The 16,633-nt window shown below is 45.7% G+C and overlaps 1 protein-coding gene across 2 annotated transcripts in view; it reads right to left on the reverse strand.

The window, feature by feature from the left end:
- Positions 1–5,366: 5,366 nt before the first annotated feature.
- ttc17 (tetratricopeptide repeat domain 17) overlaps positions 5,367–16,633 on the reverse strand; it is a 29,456-nt gene continuing 18,189 nt past the window's right edge. The window contains exons 13-25 of one of the 2 annotated variants that reach the window (XM_036535474.1): positions 16,363–16,516; positions 16,008–16,079; positions 15,418–15,642; positions 14,698–14,884; positions 12,276–12,326; positions 10,459–10,715; positions 10,114–10,264; positions 9,131–9,251; positions 8,410–8,569; positions 8,227–8,310; positions 7,678–7,797; positions 6,821–6,964; positions 5,367–6,428 (exon numbers count right to left, since the gene is read on the reverse strand). In XM_036535474.1, the coding sequence (XP_036391367.1) occupies positions 6,297–6,428; positions 6,821–6,964; positions 7,678–7,797; positions 8,227–8,310; positions 8,410–8,569; positions 9,131–9,251; positions 10,114–10,264; positions 10,459–10,715; positions 12,276–12,326; positions 14,698–14,884; positions 15,418–15,642; positions 16,008–16,079; positions 16,363–16,516 (1,858 nt within the window). In that variant the 3' untranslated portion in view covers positions 5,367–6,296. Of the gene's footprint in view, positions 6,429–6,820; positions 6,965–7,677; positions 7,798–8,226; positions 8,311–8,409; positions 8,570–9,130; positions 9,252–10,113; positions 10,265–10,458; positions 10,716–12,167; positions 12,327–14,697; positions 14,885–15,417; positions 15,643–16,007; positions 16,080–16,362; positions 16,517–16,633 lie in introns of both variants that reach the window. The other variant, XM_036535473.1, reaches the window with a different exon arrangement.

Here is a 16,633-nt window from a genome sequence, read left to right on the forward strand (position 1 = left end):
ATTACATAACGAGGCTTTAAGTCTTCCCCTCTAACAAATAAAGGCACGCTTTGCTGCACCAGCGTCTTCGATTCAGAGCTCAGTGAGCTATTTATACCCTGTTCCCGAGATCCGAAAATGTTAAAAATAAATTGATAGCCATGTTATTTAAAAGAGAAAAAGGTCTAAATAAAATACTACTACCAACAATGTTAACAACCACAGAACTATTGTAATTATTCACCAGCTGTCTTATCTGAGAGGAAAATATTTAATGTGGCATGTAAAATCGGTACGCCGTTGTTCCCAAATGCAATTCCCCTCCAATGCTTAAAATACTTGCAGCGAGCTGTATTTCAGCCTTCGCAAGCGCCTGCTCAGCCTCATCCTCCGAATATCTGCCATTAATCTGTTACACGATACACAGAACCTCTCCGGAAGACAAGAACACTGCAATTTATATTTAATTTATATGAAAGCAAGTATTTATAGCGATATGTGTATCCACAACAGTTACACGTGTGGACGCCACTTCTCTGTTTTTTTCTCTGAAGTTGACATGTTAACGCTCACTGGTTGCTATATATAGCAGGCCTAGCAGCGCTGTTACTATTCTCAGCGCTGTACATGAGGGGGCGTAGGATACTTTTTTATGAAAGGGAAGAAAAAGTTCCTTTTCTCAACGTATTATCGCTGTGGGTACGTTCTGGCTTCTTGGTTACATGTATGCTATGCTGCATCGAGCTGTTAATCGCTGGCAAGCTCTGGATCATGATTTTTCATGTTGTAATACAGAATATATGTGTATATTTTTTGCATGTTTGTTCGTGCGTTTTCTCCCGAGCCCATAGGACCTTCATTTTAAGTTTCTTCTTGAGGACTGCTCTATCTCTCCAAAGTTCATTGCTTTTCCTTCACTAGAGCTGCTTCATGCATTTCACATGACTTGCTTCGTAATTTTAGCCCTCCATTCACAAATCAGAGGCTTTTCAGGGACAGATGGCATCAATCACTTGCATTTTTCAATGTGAAAACTTGCAGCAAGATTACAGAAAAACACTACAGTGCATCTGCGTGAATCTGACAAACTAAAGTGCTGACATGAGTTCACATATCATTCGTTTTTAATGATGTCCTACTCTGGCCAAGTTATGATCAATCCATTCATTCATTTTGTTGGATTACTGTCCCTGATGTTTGTGAATAGTCTGTATTTTTTTTTTTAATTTACCTGGAGATTCTTGTGCTGTCCTGCCCCCCAGCTCCCAAAAGCAGTGCCAATGCCCCAAAGGGCTCTTCCAGGATGAAGTGCTTTCCTCATGAGTAGAAACAGTGTCTTCTCTCTGTCTGCCACATTCATGGCAGGGCTCTCAGAAACCAAGTAAGGAGTCCTCCGGCCAGCCATCCCACGCACTGGCGCCACCGCTGCCTCTGCACGCTGTTTGTGTAGGGGAAAGCCACTTCGGTGCGATACTGCTAAGCCTGTCCATTTGGACTGTATGTTACCATCTCATTCATGGTGTCTCTCACCTCCCCATCTTACGTAGCAGGGCAGGGGTATGGCCTGGGAGCGCCGGGAGCTGGGCATGCCATCAAAAGGTTGCATGTTTGATTCCCAGCCATGGAGGTGCTCTCACACCCTTGAGGGAGACATTTTACCTGACTAGCCTTAACAAATGACGGCTGTAGGAACAAATAAAATATGGAACTATGCAAGTTGACCTATGAAAGTGTCTTGTCCAGATGTATAATTATATATGGACAGGTTCATTTCTACAAAGATCAGGTGGCAAGCAATTTCGTTGCACCCCCACCGTGCAATGACAATAAAGTCTATTCTGATTCTGGTGCTTCATCTTAATAACAAACTTTAAACAAACAAAGCTCTAAAAGGCATTCTAATGCTGAATACCGTTGATGCAACCAGTGAACTAATAATTACATGGAACTTTTAGAGAGATGTTCAACAATTGTCCTTTTATGAGGGGAACAAATGTTCCTGCTCTCTCAGACTGAGAAAAATAAAGAGAGAACATTTTTGGAGCAGCTTTTCTGCACCACTGTTTCAGCTGAATAAACGCGAGGTCAGGGTCTTAAGGTCAGCAAGGACACCAAACTCATACTTACCTCAAAGTTCTCTCTGTCTCTCACTCTCCACCCCCAGGCTTCTTCGCATTCAGTCAGACTGCGCCACGTCTCTGCCATCTTCAGGAGTTTTGGACGGGCTGCCGTCACTCTTGCAGTCTGTGGCAAGCTTAGTACAGCCCCCAACCACCGCCCCCCCCCCCCGCCCCCCGACCCCCCCCCCACTCCTCCACCCCCAAACCCTCACCTCCCCCCTTGCCCCCACCCCCACTGCCACCCACCACCCACTGGCTGTTTTTTCTGCTCCTCAGATTATTCCCAGAAACTGTGCGTGTGTGAGTGCGTGCGTGCGTGCACCCAAAGTGCCGGCTGGCTTGTTTGGGAAATACCTGGTCACGATCAGTCTGAGTCAAGCCTAGCCAAGAAGACAGAGCCCCCTGCAGGCCCAGAAGGGTAACTGTTGAAAAGGGAATTTTCAAGGGAAAGAGACAAAATGTACAGAGTACAGTAGAGAGGGGATATTTAAAAAAATGAGAAATAAGGTATAGCAGGGAGTGGCAAACAGGAGGGAGTTTGGGGGAAAAAAAGAGGAAGAGTTTGGTGGGGTGTGAGATGACAGGGAAGTGGTGCTTTCAGTAAGACAAAATAGCTGAACAAAATGGCACAACCTTAATGATGAGATACCAACTCACCCTTCTCACACACACACACGCATGCATGCGCACACACACACACACACACATACACACACACACACACACATGCACACACATACAAGAAAAGAAGCAAACCAGGCTGATGTCACAACATGGCTCTGCGACCTTTATCTGCTTTTGTGTTCCGTTCAGGAGCTGCTCAGAAGTCCTTCCCACAATGTGTTGCACAGAGAGGACTTCCATCACACATGAAGTCATGGCTTAGTTTTGGACAAGTGTAGCAGTGGGGGAGATGGGCTCCCTCCAGGGTTACACCTGTACGGCCTTGTACTATCTGGCCCCTGGGAATATAGGACATCCACAAAGCTCTTCAGCTGGGGTTTAGACAAGTTGCTAACACTGAGGAGGGATTATGGCACAGTGGTGGTATTAGACAGTTCATTTCCACCAGTCATGCCATGACATTCAACAGATCCACCTGTTGTTAACATCATTTTTTGCTTCAAACACATCTTCATGGTCTAAAAAGCACTGAACAGCCAAAGAAAGCAAAAGTGACCCCAGACCTCAGTTCTCAGAGGTTAGGAAAGAGTGAACACTAACTTGTCTCAAACTGGTCACATTGCATATACATGTTTTTCTTCTCAGAATTGCTGGCACTTACCGGTCTAACTCGGGCAGCTACGAGTCAAATAGTGCCACCTCTTAGTTAGGAAGCAAACCTCTAAAGTCTGCTCTGTCTTGAAAAAAACAATTAGCAGGGAAAACAGAATCAAAACCTTGGACTGCCCTCTAGTGGAAACACTATAGATGCGATTAAAATGTAAGGGAAACACTCCTCAGAAAAATGAAGACAACTTGGTGCCATGCTCCTTCAACAGAGTTAAAAACATTTCCCTGGGTGTTCAATTATGACCAGCTATTCAGCATCTGTGTTCCTTCTGTGTTCCATCTGGGAGGTACTGTTGCTGTCTGTGATCCTATACTGACTGTGGATGTTGTTTTATACCATGTCCATTCAAGAATATTCATAACGATTCTGCAAATCATAAAATTCATGGCTTCAGCAGTGGCACAGTTCAACACTCTCAATACAACATGTGCAATTCACTAACAGTCTGGTCCATATATAACGAATCCAACACTTTTATACATCAGAACAAACAAACAACAGGTTGTTTTTGTGGTTTGACCGCAACAAAAGGTCAAGTTGACCGTGCCACTGAGATCCAGCTGTGATCACAAACTCTCCCCGACCTGCATGCTCCAAACAAAAATACTGCCTTGCTGTGCTTTCTGTGCTTTTTTGTAGTGCAAAAATTACCATCCTTTTGTCTTCAACAGAACAAAGCAATTGAGTCACTACAGGTCTTAAGTGTAAAGCTGCACTGTGACATCTCAATGTATAGTACAATAACATGTACCATTCCAACACCTTGAGTGTGGGAAAATCCATATAGAAAAATGTATCATTGTAATGTATAAATGTATGTATAAATGTAAAAATTATTCAATGTAATGTCTAAAAGTATTACATTAAAATGTAATGTATAACACCCCCCCACACACACTGATTTATACATCCACATTTTTTTCCAAACATTGTTTTTATTTAAATTCAACAGTTTAGCCCTCCAGCCTCTGCATCTTAAGAAGAACAGGTCTGCTTTATGGAAATCCTGACACAACAATAAGCATTTTCATTTTTTGTTCTTCCTTCAAAACACAAACCCATAAAAAACAAAATAAAAAGGAGTTTATCTATGTGGACGGGTCTGAGCACTAAGACCAGCTGTCGTAATATTTAACTGTTTGGGCATGTGTGAAAAGATCCCTGCCCTTGCAACCCCAGCCTGTGACAGAGATGCCTTGAAGCGAGTTCTAGTCTCCTCTCTTGCCAGGCCCTGATTTCCGTAGCCTGAAAGCAATGGAACAAGGGTGTTCAAAGCTTACAGATGAAAAAAGGTGGTTCAACCTCCAGTGTTGCTTTTTTGCCTGTGCTTGTTCTGCTCCACAGCTAGCAGTACAGAAGATGGTCAGATGTCATTACTAATTGTCCTGCCACACAAAGTGGGGTAAGGGGGTGGGGGCAGGAGGGACAAGGCAGAGCTGAAGGAGAGGGCACATCCTTCACGCAATTTGGTGAAAGTTAGGGTGATCGGTTGGCCGCCTTCCACCCACAACAGAGCTATTTCGCTAACAGTGTGGGAAACACAGAACCCTTGAATTGGGACGTTTGCATGAACTGGGAGAGGATGCCTCCCATGTGGTGGTACACACCCCATTCATCTCAATTCCAACTTGTGACACTACTTTACGGAAGCGACTAACAGGAAAAACAGGAAGAGGAAAGAGAAACAACCTTGCTGCCTCAATACTGTAGATTTGAAAACACTGCAGGTGGCATGTCCTGCCATCTGAGGATGTAATTTTCTCAGCCAAGTCATTTCCATAAAGAACAAACCTCTTTTCAGAACTATGTTGACCTAAAAGCATTGTTTTTGCAATTATCCTGCGAGATCAAAAATGTATCATTTTTGATATATATATATATATATAAAATATATATATATATATATAATATATATATATATATATATATATATATTTTTTTTTTTATTATTATTATTTTAATAACAGGTCCCCATTTGAAAGGAATGGTCCAAAATGAAACACAACATGATACATATTTGTTTTCAGAGCAGCAAAAATGAAAACATTTTGTTGTGAGCAAACACATCACCAAGATTAGCGTGACCCCTACAATCATGTACCAAGTCTCATCTCTCTAACCCTTACCATTGTATTAAGCAACACTTTCTGAGAACTTTTCCAAATCAAACTGTAAATTATTTCCATTAAATTAAAGCATTAAATTCAAAGAACCACGGCAAATTAAAAGAACCATGGCAAATATCTGGATTGTCTTTCAAAAATTCTTTCTTTTCTGTTTTCCCCCCTAAAAAGAATACCTACGGATTTGAATTTCCCCACATACTTTGGTCTGGAACAACATCTTTTGAATATTTTTTTGAAGTACGGCCATTGACTGAACCACACTAAAAGAACACTGTCAGATCTGGGCCACACTTGTGGCATTGACAAACCTCACCTATGTTAAAGGTCCCCACCACTCCCTAATGAAGAGAGGAGAAATGACAGCAGTGACTGGGGTTCAGAACTTGTTCCAGGGGGGCTTCCCTCATGCTGCCCCACGCCACCCTGGGGGGTTGCACTACCCTCAGAGGAAATTTATTGCTTGAATTGACGACACAATGATTTAAAAAAAAAGCTTCTGTTAAAAAGCAGCCGCTTTCCACCTGGGGAAAGGATCTGATGATTTCAAAGAAGATTGTGAGGGGAGGAAATTACAGTCACACTTTGACCATGTAAAAGAAAAACACATAGGTGTGTCTGTCCAATTCCATTGATTGTAAGAGATATGATAATTGGGTGACCTTTGACTTTGGAACTGTAGATGCCAGCTACTGAACAAGCGAATGCTGTGTGACAGCATGCATGTGTATGTGTGTCTCTGGTCTTGTCCCTGTGCCATTACTTCCCCCCTTGGCCAACCTAGGGGGAGCGCCGCTCCTTCTTGGTGAGCAGGTAGCACTGGATGGTCCGGAGGCGGTCCTTGGCCGGGGCGAACTCTGGCTGCAGCTTCAGGGTGGACTCGTACCACAGCATGGCCTTCTCAAATTCTTCCTGTCACAAGACACCGAGATACACACCACGGTCAACATGCACGTCCTGACTGCCATTGACCGTACCGCACCACAGTTGACATGTGTGCCGTGACCAAGAGCAAACACATGGCTCTGTGGTCAGTGGTCAAAATCAACAACATAACAATGCGGTAAATGCACCTGTGCTGAGAATGGCTACAGGCAGTGCAAAAGCAGTATGGACTCGCCTGTACACACAATGACTTACAAAAGATACGAAACATTTTGTACAGCGCAGCATCCCCAAAATATGCACAATGACACCCGCTCCATCCTCCGTTATCCACGGCAACACAGTGAGTAATCACCAGGAAGACAGCGTAGTCGTCAGTGAGTGCTGGTCCGTTTCCCAGGCCCCCCATGGCGACTCACCATGGCGATGTACACGTTGGCAAGGGTAAAGTGGTTGACAACGAAGTGCGGGGCAATCTCCACAGCCATACGGGCCACGGTCAACGCGTCCTCCCAGAGTCGGGCATTCTGGAAGATGTTTGCCAAGCTGATGAGGGGGACATCCTGTGGAACCATGACAGAGACAACACAATGCCGTAAGCATGGGTATGTGTACATGTGACTCCGACGGCCTATTAGTGATCACTTCTCCCCATGCCTGACCTTTAGCTTTGTTGACAAGTGCTTTGAGGTTTTCTCTTCTGGCCATCAGCGGTAACACTATGCCATTTTGTCAGCAGCCTTGTAACCAGCAGGTCACAGACTCAAATCTCAGGTGGAACAATGTTCATGTTCTTCAGTAAGATTACCATCAATGAATATCTGGCTATACCGATGAAAAATGTTCAATGTTTTATCTATACGCAACTCAGACAATATAAAGGATGTCTCTAAGTCAATGTCCATACACACACCATTTTCAGATACACTTATCCCTTGTTAATAGAATGTGAACCAGACAAGTGAGGGTCTGAATGCTGACAAAAAGTTTTAAATTCAACAAAAATGCATCAAAAAGGATCAGACCTTCTCAATGAAACACAGCTCTGCTCATGATCAACGATGTGGTAACAGTGCATCAGAGCAATGTGTCCAGAGGAGAGAAGGACAAGATGAAGACAGAGAGGGAGAGAGAGGGGGGAGGGAGAGGGAGAGAGGGAGAACAGCAGGAGACAGGGTAGCTCCACAGATCGAATAACAAGAGGCAAGAGCTAGGTGGAGGGTGAGGAGGAGGAAGGCCTAGAGCTTAAAGCTAGGTGTGGATGTGGGTAAGGTACCTTCATGTGGTGCGGGGCATGGTTGAGGGCCTGGCGCAGGCAGTCGATGGCCCTCTTGCCCTGACCTTTCACCCTCCAGTAGAGTGCAGCCATACTGGACAGCACCCAGGACGTCTGGTTCTGGAAGTTGATCACACACACAAGCACACACATACCACACTGTGGTCATACACATCACATCAGATACGGCAGTCTCCCTGGCTGGAAATGTGGGGTATTCTGTATGTGTTTGAGAGTTCATATTTCATTCATGACTCCCTTTGTTAGGTAAATCAACTCCAGCATATTCAGGGAGAAAATGAGGCTGTTTACAGGCCTTTGTAGGATCACAGCTGGGTTAGGTGAATCCATCCTTTTTTGTCAGATGTACATTTTGGGACACTGTAAATGAGCATTATCTCTTGTGCCAAACACCCCACCCTGATACCTGCTGGAGTGAAGTGCTACTCCTTGTAGGATGCTGGTGAGAGAACATGCCAAGCACAAAGCTTATGTTTCATGTTGTCAACTTTCCTGTGTGCTGCTGATCTGTCAAGCTTTGAGAAATACCTTTTCCAGCACCTTGGCAATCCGGGTGCCTACTTGCTCAAAGGACTGAGGGGAGAACTTATCCTTGCCCAGGTTCTGCAGCACCTGGCAGGAGAAGGGGATGCGTGTGAGATGCAGGCATGCATAAACCAAAAGCATGGCATCCATCTGATGTTTGGGGGAGTGGGCACAGGGTTTCGTTACCTCACGCAGCTGGCTCTCCCCAGTGTAGTGGATGCCCGCCCGGTTGGCAACACCACTCAGGTGGTCCAGAGTGTGCATGCTGGCGGGCAGGTTGGCACTGCAGACAGGCTCAACTGCAGGCTCTTGCAGGGGTGTGGCGAAGTCAATGTGCTCCGTAATGCTGGGTAAGGGGAGAGGGACAGAGACATAGGAGGTTGGGAGGCTCTAATACATCACATTACCATCACTGCTGCCACATTTTTTGGGCAATCCCAAATGTTTTTCCCCTTTCATCCAAATCTGGGAGATTCAATTGTATCATGGGGTCACCATACAACACCTCAAACAATATAGGAGCATGCAGGCAAGCATGTGCTCTCCTCAGAAACACATGATGCAAAATGCCACTTCTTTACACAGCACAGTCCCCATGCCAAGCCTGCACAGATATAAGTCAGAGGAAGACACTCCCCATGTAGTTTTACACAGGAACAGTTTCAGGGGCTGAACTGACCAGAGGGGGCCGCTAGTATGCAATAAGAGACAAACTCCTGGCCGGCCAACCAACCCACCCCTATCCCCAGTGGAAAAATGTCAATTTAGAGCTCAGCTTCCACACAGAGCAAACGCCTTAACCACTGAGGCATCTTACAGAGCAGCACTGGAGATGGGATTACTCTGTTCGCAGTAAAACACAAGAGGAATGGCAGCAGAGGACAGAGGGATGATCGTCAGTGCTCACTCAATGTTCTTGGCAGACACAGCCAGCCAGGTGCTGGCTACAGTGCCCAGCTCCACCCTCCGCATGCGCTGGCACTCCTCAGGCCCTGGCCAGCCCAGACTTGCGTAGTCCCGCCAGCGACCTGCAGGGGGCGATATAAGGGCAGAGGGTGATAACAGAGCTCTCACTCTCGCAGAGAGCATACATCCCGATTGATGCTATATTAGCACGTGGTAGACAATCAAATGTTTTTTCCTACCCATTGCCACCACTGCCTCGATATAAATGAGGCTGAGATGAAGATAGGCATTTTGTTGCCCTTTCTCTTCCAGCTATTTTACACCAGTTGCATGCTGTTTACTCCACAGCCCCAAACACATTGGCAGAGGAGGAGCCACTGTAAATTTGTAACCTCAGTTGCATTTCCATCATTTGTCACATTTGTAGCATTTTTAGTGCTAATTTCAGTTTTGAAGCCAATTAATTTCAATGACAAAATGAAGACCAGCCACCCACAGCTCTTCTTCGGCTCGCGATTCGAATGGCTTATTTCTCCCATAATGCACTGCAAATCGAAGTGCGCAAGTGCACAAGGTAGGTGCAAATATCCTAATCTGGCACAGTCAGATTTATAGGTACCTTTGCATTTCATTATCTTATTTCAGTTTCACTGTGTTTATTGTCCCATGTTAATACACTGGCAATCCAAGGCTGACATATATGAATGGCCAGTCAAGACTAGGGGAAACTACAAACTGTGAAAAATATTCCTGAGGGTGCCTGAATGTAACTGTATTGAGCTCATTAACAATTACAGGCTGTGAACACAAGACACCCTGCCCAGAGACCCAAAGAACTTGGGCAGCAGCTATATAAGAGAGTATTTCTCTGTGAACCCTACAAAGGGAGATGTTATCACATACTGTTTTATATGAGCCAATCAAAACAACATGCTCTATGTCACTGTGACTGGTTGAAAGGTCTGGGGGGGGGGGGGGTCACACCTGAGGGCCCAGGGGAGGGGATGGTAGGGCCGCTGATCTCCAGGATGGACTGCCCGGGTGATGGCGCCCCCTGTTGGCCGACGTCTTCACTACCCCCTCTGTCTGAAGACTCATCTTTGGGTTTCCGCACCCGCTTCACCTGGAACGTAATCTGAGAGAGAGGGAGAGGGGTGTTATGCCCCAGCTGTGATTTGAATAGCTTGAAATTGTTAAATCTTATCCAATTATGCAGGGTTTACATCTTATCCAATTACATGGGTTACATACTCTTTCCAAGGGTATAACTGCAATGGCCCAGCTGGGTATCAAAGTAACATCCCTGCTTCGTACTTGCATGCGACTCACCCACTCTGCGCCCTCATCGTCCTCACAGTTCCCGAAGCAGGGCCCACCACCTCTTCCTCCTGCAATGCCATCATTCTTCAGCACGCGGATGCCCCTGAGGTCGCCCCGCCTGCCCCCAACGTCCAGAGCACCCTCAAAGGCCCCCATCAGCTCTTCCTTCCAGTCATCTTCTCTGTCTCCTCCTCTTCCTCTTTTCCTCTCCCCACCTCGCTCCTGTGACCCTGCCTCTCCTGAGCCATTGCTGTCCAATACCACCGCTGGGAAGCAGAAAGACAGAGAAGAACAAGGGATTGACTTTTAAAAGCTCTTCATTTAAGAGCTGTCAAAAAGAGCCAGAGCAGAAATACTGTACACGAAAGGAGACCACAAAAACACCCAAACAAAACAAAACCTTGGAGTCAAAGAGTCTCAAACCTGGAACTGCCTCTTCATGAACATTACACACTGACCATTTATGCTTCGAGAGAGACAGTCTCACTAATGTTGAAGGGAACAGCAGAGGAGCCAGCCATGTGGAGGAGGGCTTAGCAAGACTGACTGATGCATTGGTGTGAGTAAAGGTAAGGGCGAGATAAGAATAGAGGTTATGCACATGACGTTACAATAGGCGGAGTCACCACGGGTTAAACCCACTGAATGCTAGAAAGATTTACTGAGTGGCAGCGTTAGTGTTCAGCTTGAATGCCGCGAAAACACAAAAAACATCTAAACTAGGAAAGAGCTGTTGTGTGATTGACTGTACAAATAAATTCAACAAGAAATACAAGCTAACTTGTTACAGACTGCCAAAAGCTAAAGAAAAGAGAAGCAAATAGATTCCTGCAAACCGAAATCCTATGAGTATGGACGTTCTTACATTAAGCGTTTTCCTCTCCATTGACGTCCATTATAAGAAAAAGGCTTAACGAGGCTTAATGTTCCAAAATAGCGTCCAATGATCACCAAATTTGTCTGAAATTCAGAAAGGCAAAACTAAAATCCAAGGAATATGGTAGTTAGGCTGACGTTACGTTAAGCGTTGTCCTTTCAGTTTTGCTTTTTTGTTAGTTGATCACTTTTTGGAAAATTAAGCTATGAAGCGTTTTCCATATAATGGGCGTCAATTGAGAGTTTTGCTTTTTTCATAGGAGATAGTGTTTATGACATGTGAGATGTCAGGCAAATTTGGTGATCACTGATTGCTGTTTTGGGACATGAAACCACGTTAAGCTTTTTCCTTATAATGGGTGTCAATGGAGAGGAAAATGCTTAACGTGAGATAATGACCATACTCCTAGGATTTCGGTTTTGATTTTTTGACAGGAGGAAGTGTTTCTGACAAGAGATGTCCAAGAGAAATTTGGTGATCCTTGATCACTGTTTTAGAACGTTAAGCGTTTTAGAATGTCTCGGCTTTTGTATGCCTTCAGGCTTTGCTTTGTGTAGCCTGTTTCCCCGGCATCGAAATCAGGTCCATATAAATGTCAGGAAACCCGATTCCTGGTCACATGTCAATGTCCATGCACCACTGGTTCTTTGGTAAGTTGTAAGGATCACTGTCGAGTCCAACTGCCTTTAATTTAAGCAGATAATCATTTGTTTTATTCCTGGTTTCGCAGTTTCCCCTACTAAAGGCAGCCATGTTGCAGGATGTTTTGCCACTGACTGAGGGGGCGTATTCCGGCAGGAAAGTGACGTCAGCGCATACCCTCCATTGACAGGGGTCTTACTCTCAAACAAGAGGGAGTCTTCCATGGCTGACACGCCTAGGGGCTGGATGGCAGCGCCTGTCTCCCCATTCTCCAGTGGACTGAGGGGCTCCAGGACATGGGTCTCACCCTCTTCTGACTGGAGCTCCAGGTCTTCCTCTCCCACACAGGTGGAGCCTTCTGTGCACCCACACACATACACACGTATACATCCATATGAACAGCCACACATAAACACAAACAAGGACACACAACAAATACATATACCCACACGGACAGTCACAGACACACAACACATACATGCACACACATGTACACACCCACATATACACACACAAACCAACAGGCAGACACATGTACACATATATGCACATAGCCATATGCACACAGCACACACACAAGCATGCACGTCCACAAGCACAAATGTATATGGTTACATGCAAATGCACACATACCATCCACACATTTCAGCACACATGCACAGAAGCACATATACACAAAAGACAAGATATGAGATATTCTTGCCTATTCAGTTTTCTCCCTTTCTTCCTATCCAGACTGATATCACCACCCTGTGGCCAAAGTTTTTTCTTCCTTCCTTTCCACCTCTGTGGAGTGAAGCAGCTTAGGCTATCCTCATTCTCAGCAAGCACACACACACGCACACACGCACACACACACACACACACACACACACACACACACAAGCACACATGCACATGCTCACACGTGTGCGTGCATGCGTGGGGCCCATAGTGCCTGCATGTGCCCAACGCGTGAGCCACCACTCCATCTGTGTGTGAAATAAAGACCTTTCTAAATAAGGCAACTGCTATTTATAGCCACTTCAATTACTGAGCGCCCTGTTCCTCCCTCTACTTCAAAGCCCCTTTCCCCCTGTCGCTCCCAACAACGAGTGGGGGTGGGGTTGGGGGGAAGGGGGGTTGAGGGAAAGATGGAGATAGAGGGGGAGAGAACGACAGGAACGTGGGTGGGGGGATGGACGGAGATGAAGGAGAGGAGTGGGGATGCGGCAAACCCAGGGACGGAAACAGAGAGAGGAGGTCTAAATGCGGAATGAAGGTCCCAGAGCCCAAGCTAAATTTAGCTCCTGCTTCAGCAGCAGCCGATGAAAGGAACTGAGGGACGACTACGCAAAGAACAGAGCACTAGGGGAGGTGGGGGGTGGAGACCGTGAGGAGAGGAGAGCAGGAGGAAAGAGGGATGAGGGATGAGGAGAGAGAGAAAAGAAGAGAGGAGAAAAGGAGGGGAAGAAACAAATGGAGGATACTGAGAGAATGGTGGAGAGAGGAGAGGGATGGAGAGATGAATGATGAGAAGGAAGGGGAGTGGGAGATGAAGAGGGGGATAGATGGATGAAGTAGGAGCTGAAAAATTCTCAGAAATGTTTCAGGGTTCCAATAATCACAGTAACTTTATTTACACTGCACCTGTCATCTAAGGCATTCGAAGTGTATTACTAAGGAAAGGTTTTTCTAAGGTTTTTCTTCAAGGTGTTTTCTATACAGAACATCATATACAGTGCACTTTGCTTATAAGAAACACTGATACAAGAATAAACCACACAGAGGGACGAAAACTGGGATGAAGTTATTCGTATACCAACGCTGTTTAAAAACTCTGCTTATAAGCAACTGGCTCATAAGATGCAGTTTGGGTACATTTACAGCAAGTCATATGGTGCTCAATGGACCAAGATGGCACACAATTAGTGGAAAAAAAATCCACTTGAATCTGAATACACTGCATCTGTTATATAGCACTAATTACCAAAGCTCAGAGCATGTAAAATAAAGAGATACCACATCATGAAAACAAATATAAACAGGCAAGGCACCAGAGCACCAATTATCGAGACACTCAAAAATAATGAAAAAAATCAATAATGAAAACATGAATGATAGTATTATTTTGTTTAAATTTAATTATGGACATTGACTGCACCATGGCATGCAACTCAGTTGGAACAGTGCCAGCAATTTGCATGGTGACATTCCAGTAATTAACATGAGACACATTTTTTATTTTATACGGGATATACATGTAATAACAGATTATAATAATAACATAACAATAACAGATTGTACAAAAATATCGACCCCCTCAAATATGTTGTTTCATGTCTGAAGAATTTATCTAACGAATTTGGAAATCTGCTTTTAAGAATCAACTGCTTATAAGAATCAAATCAATTGACTCTTTGAATCCATTGAATCGTGGTGGAATGTTACTGTTATAAGCAGAGTGCACTGTATTGCCTATTTTCCTCTTTTTCTCTCAGCATTGGTTTGGGTTTCAAGAGACTGTATAAGTCGGAAGTGCATTGCAGCTGAAAAAACTAAGCTCATTTTCACACCTACATCTGCATGCTCCCACTCACACCCACACGTAGCTCTAATGCATCCACCAGGAACCCACACTATGAGATCACCGTGCAGAGCAAGAGACCAGGCCAGGTTTCTCCGAAGCTGAAGACATGCCCTGAACTTCGGGTGTCTCTACACAGGCGAGGGGGACAGGTGGTACTCACGCGGGCAGGGCAGGTGTGTCAGGTTGTACAGGAAGGGGTAGAACTGGAGGCATCGCAGGAGGGGGAGGCTGGCACGGCAGTGGGTGCAGATGGCCTGGAGAGACAGGGCGTGACGGAAGACACTCAGTGCTCCCCTCACCTTCCCCTGGGACAGCTGGACACTGACCTGGCTAAGCAGAGACAGGGGCTGAGAGGGAGAGAGAGGGAGGGGGGAAAGGGGGGGGGGGGGGGGTGGGGGTGGCAGAGAGGGAGGGGAAGAGAGGGGGAGGCAGAGGGAGGGTGAGTGGAGGGAGAAGGGAAAGAGAGCAAAGAGAGAGATGCCAAAGTTGAGAAAGCAAGACAGAAGGCAAGACGAAAGTAGACAGTGGGAGAGGGGGTGAGTGGTAAAGAGGGAAAGAAGAGGACATGGAAACGGGGAAAAAGGCAGAAGAAATGAGATGAAGAGGAAGAGAAACCAGAAAGTAAGAAGTCAGAATTGCCATCCTTTGTAAGAATCATTGTGCTGTCTGCAATCCCACTGGAACAAAGACTTACACTAAAAACAGTCATATATAACAGGTTTGAGTCACTCATCAACGATGCTCTGTGCCGAGTGATAAAGTGACAACTAATGTGAAGACAAACAGGGACCAGTGATATGGACACAGATATCTTACAAACTGTGGACATGAGACAGGGCAAGCAACAAGCAGGGGGCACTGATGCACCATGACCAGGTACCTCAGAGGAGTTGAGAGCCAGCGCCTCCTGGAGCAGTTGCCCCGCCTTCTCTGACAGCCCATAGTGCAACAGCAGGTTGGCGGCATTGACCAATGGCAGGTCGCGGTGCTGGGGTGGGGCGGTGCGGAGGGCGTGACGCATGCAGGACAGAGCTTGAGTGCCGTTTCCTTTTGCACGCCAAAATAGACCTGCCTCATTCTGCACCAGCCACAGGGGGGCGCTGAACTGTGTATGTCAGTCACAACATTTAAGAGAAAGGTGGTGACAGAGAATTACATAAACAGATTCAAATCACATTGAGATCTCACAAATTGATCCTCTTCAAAACTAAAGCAACAAAGGTTTTTTCAATATACAGTTTCTTTTAAAAAGCAATGCTGCCTTGCATCTGGAAACCAGTAAATTAGTCTGTTGGGCCATCTGTCGATTAGTTGAGTCTGATATTATTAAGTATATATTTTTTCAATTAGCACTTACCTTATTTCATGTACATACTTAAAAGGTAATACTTTCAAAAGAAAATATTTGCTTTGTACATTTTAAAGATTTTATGTTCAACACTGTCAGACTGGACTGATGAGAAAGCTCACCTTCTTAAATGCCCGGGCAATGAGGGCTCCAGTTTGCTCCAAACCCAGACCTCCACTGCGAGACCTCAACACCTGCACAACACACACACACACACACACACACACACACACACACACACACACACACACACACACACACACACAGTCAGACAAACCATCACACACACAGACAGACACACACACAGTCACATATCCACACCATCAAACACACAGTAAGAACATGTGCCCACACAAATACACATACATACAATCAGTATGTGGGTCACTCTAGGCCAATGGAGGCAACATCATTCATAGTAAGTGGACCACTCTATGCTCTCTACAGGGCAGCAGGGCTGGACTCAGCAGGACGCACCTGAGCAGCATGAGAATCAGGGAGTCCCTCCACCTCCAACTCCCGGTCCACCGTATCAGGCAGGCTCCCAGGGAGAGGCTGGGGGTCGGGGCCACAGTCTGGGGGGGGGCCAGTGGTAAGAAGGGAGGGGTCCTCGTACAGCACGCTCTGAAGCCTGCACACGCACAGTAAAGCACAGTCACGCACACTGCATAACAGTTACAGAAGAGGGCAGATGCTTAACCTGAACACTTACTCATTACACTTACTGTCACTTACTGCCACTGTTCAC

This window comes from Megalops cyprinoides, chromosome 8 (assembly GCF_013368585.1).
Source record: "Megalops cyprinoides isolate fMegCyp1 chromosome 8, fMegCyp1.pri, whole genome shotgun sequence".
Classification (NCBI taxonomy): Eukaryota; Metazoa; Chordata; class Actinopteri; order Elopiformes; family Megalopidae; genus Megalops; species Megalops cyprinoides.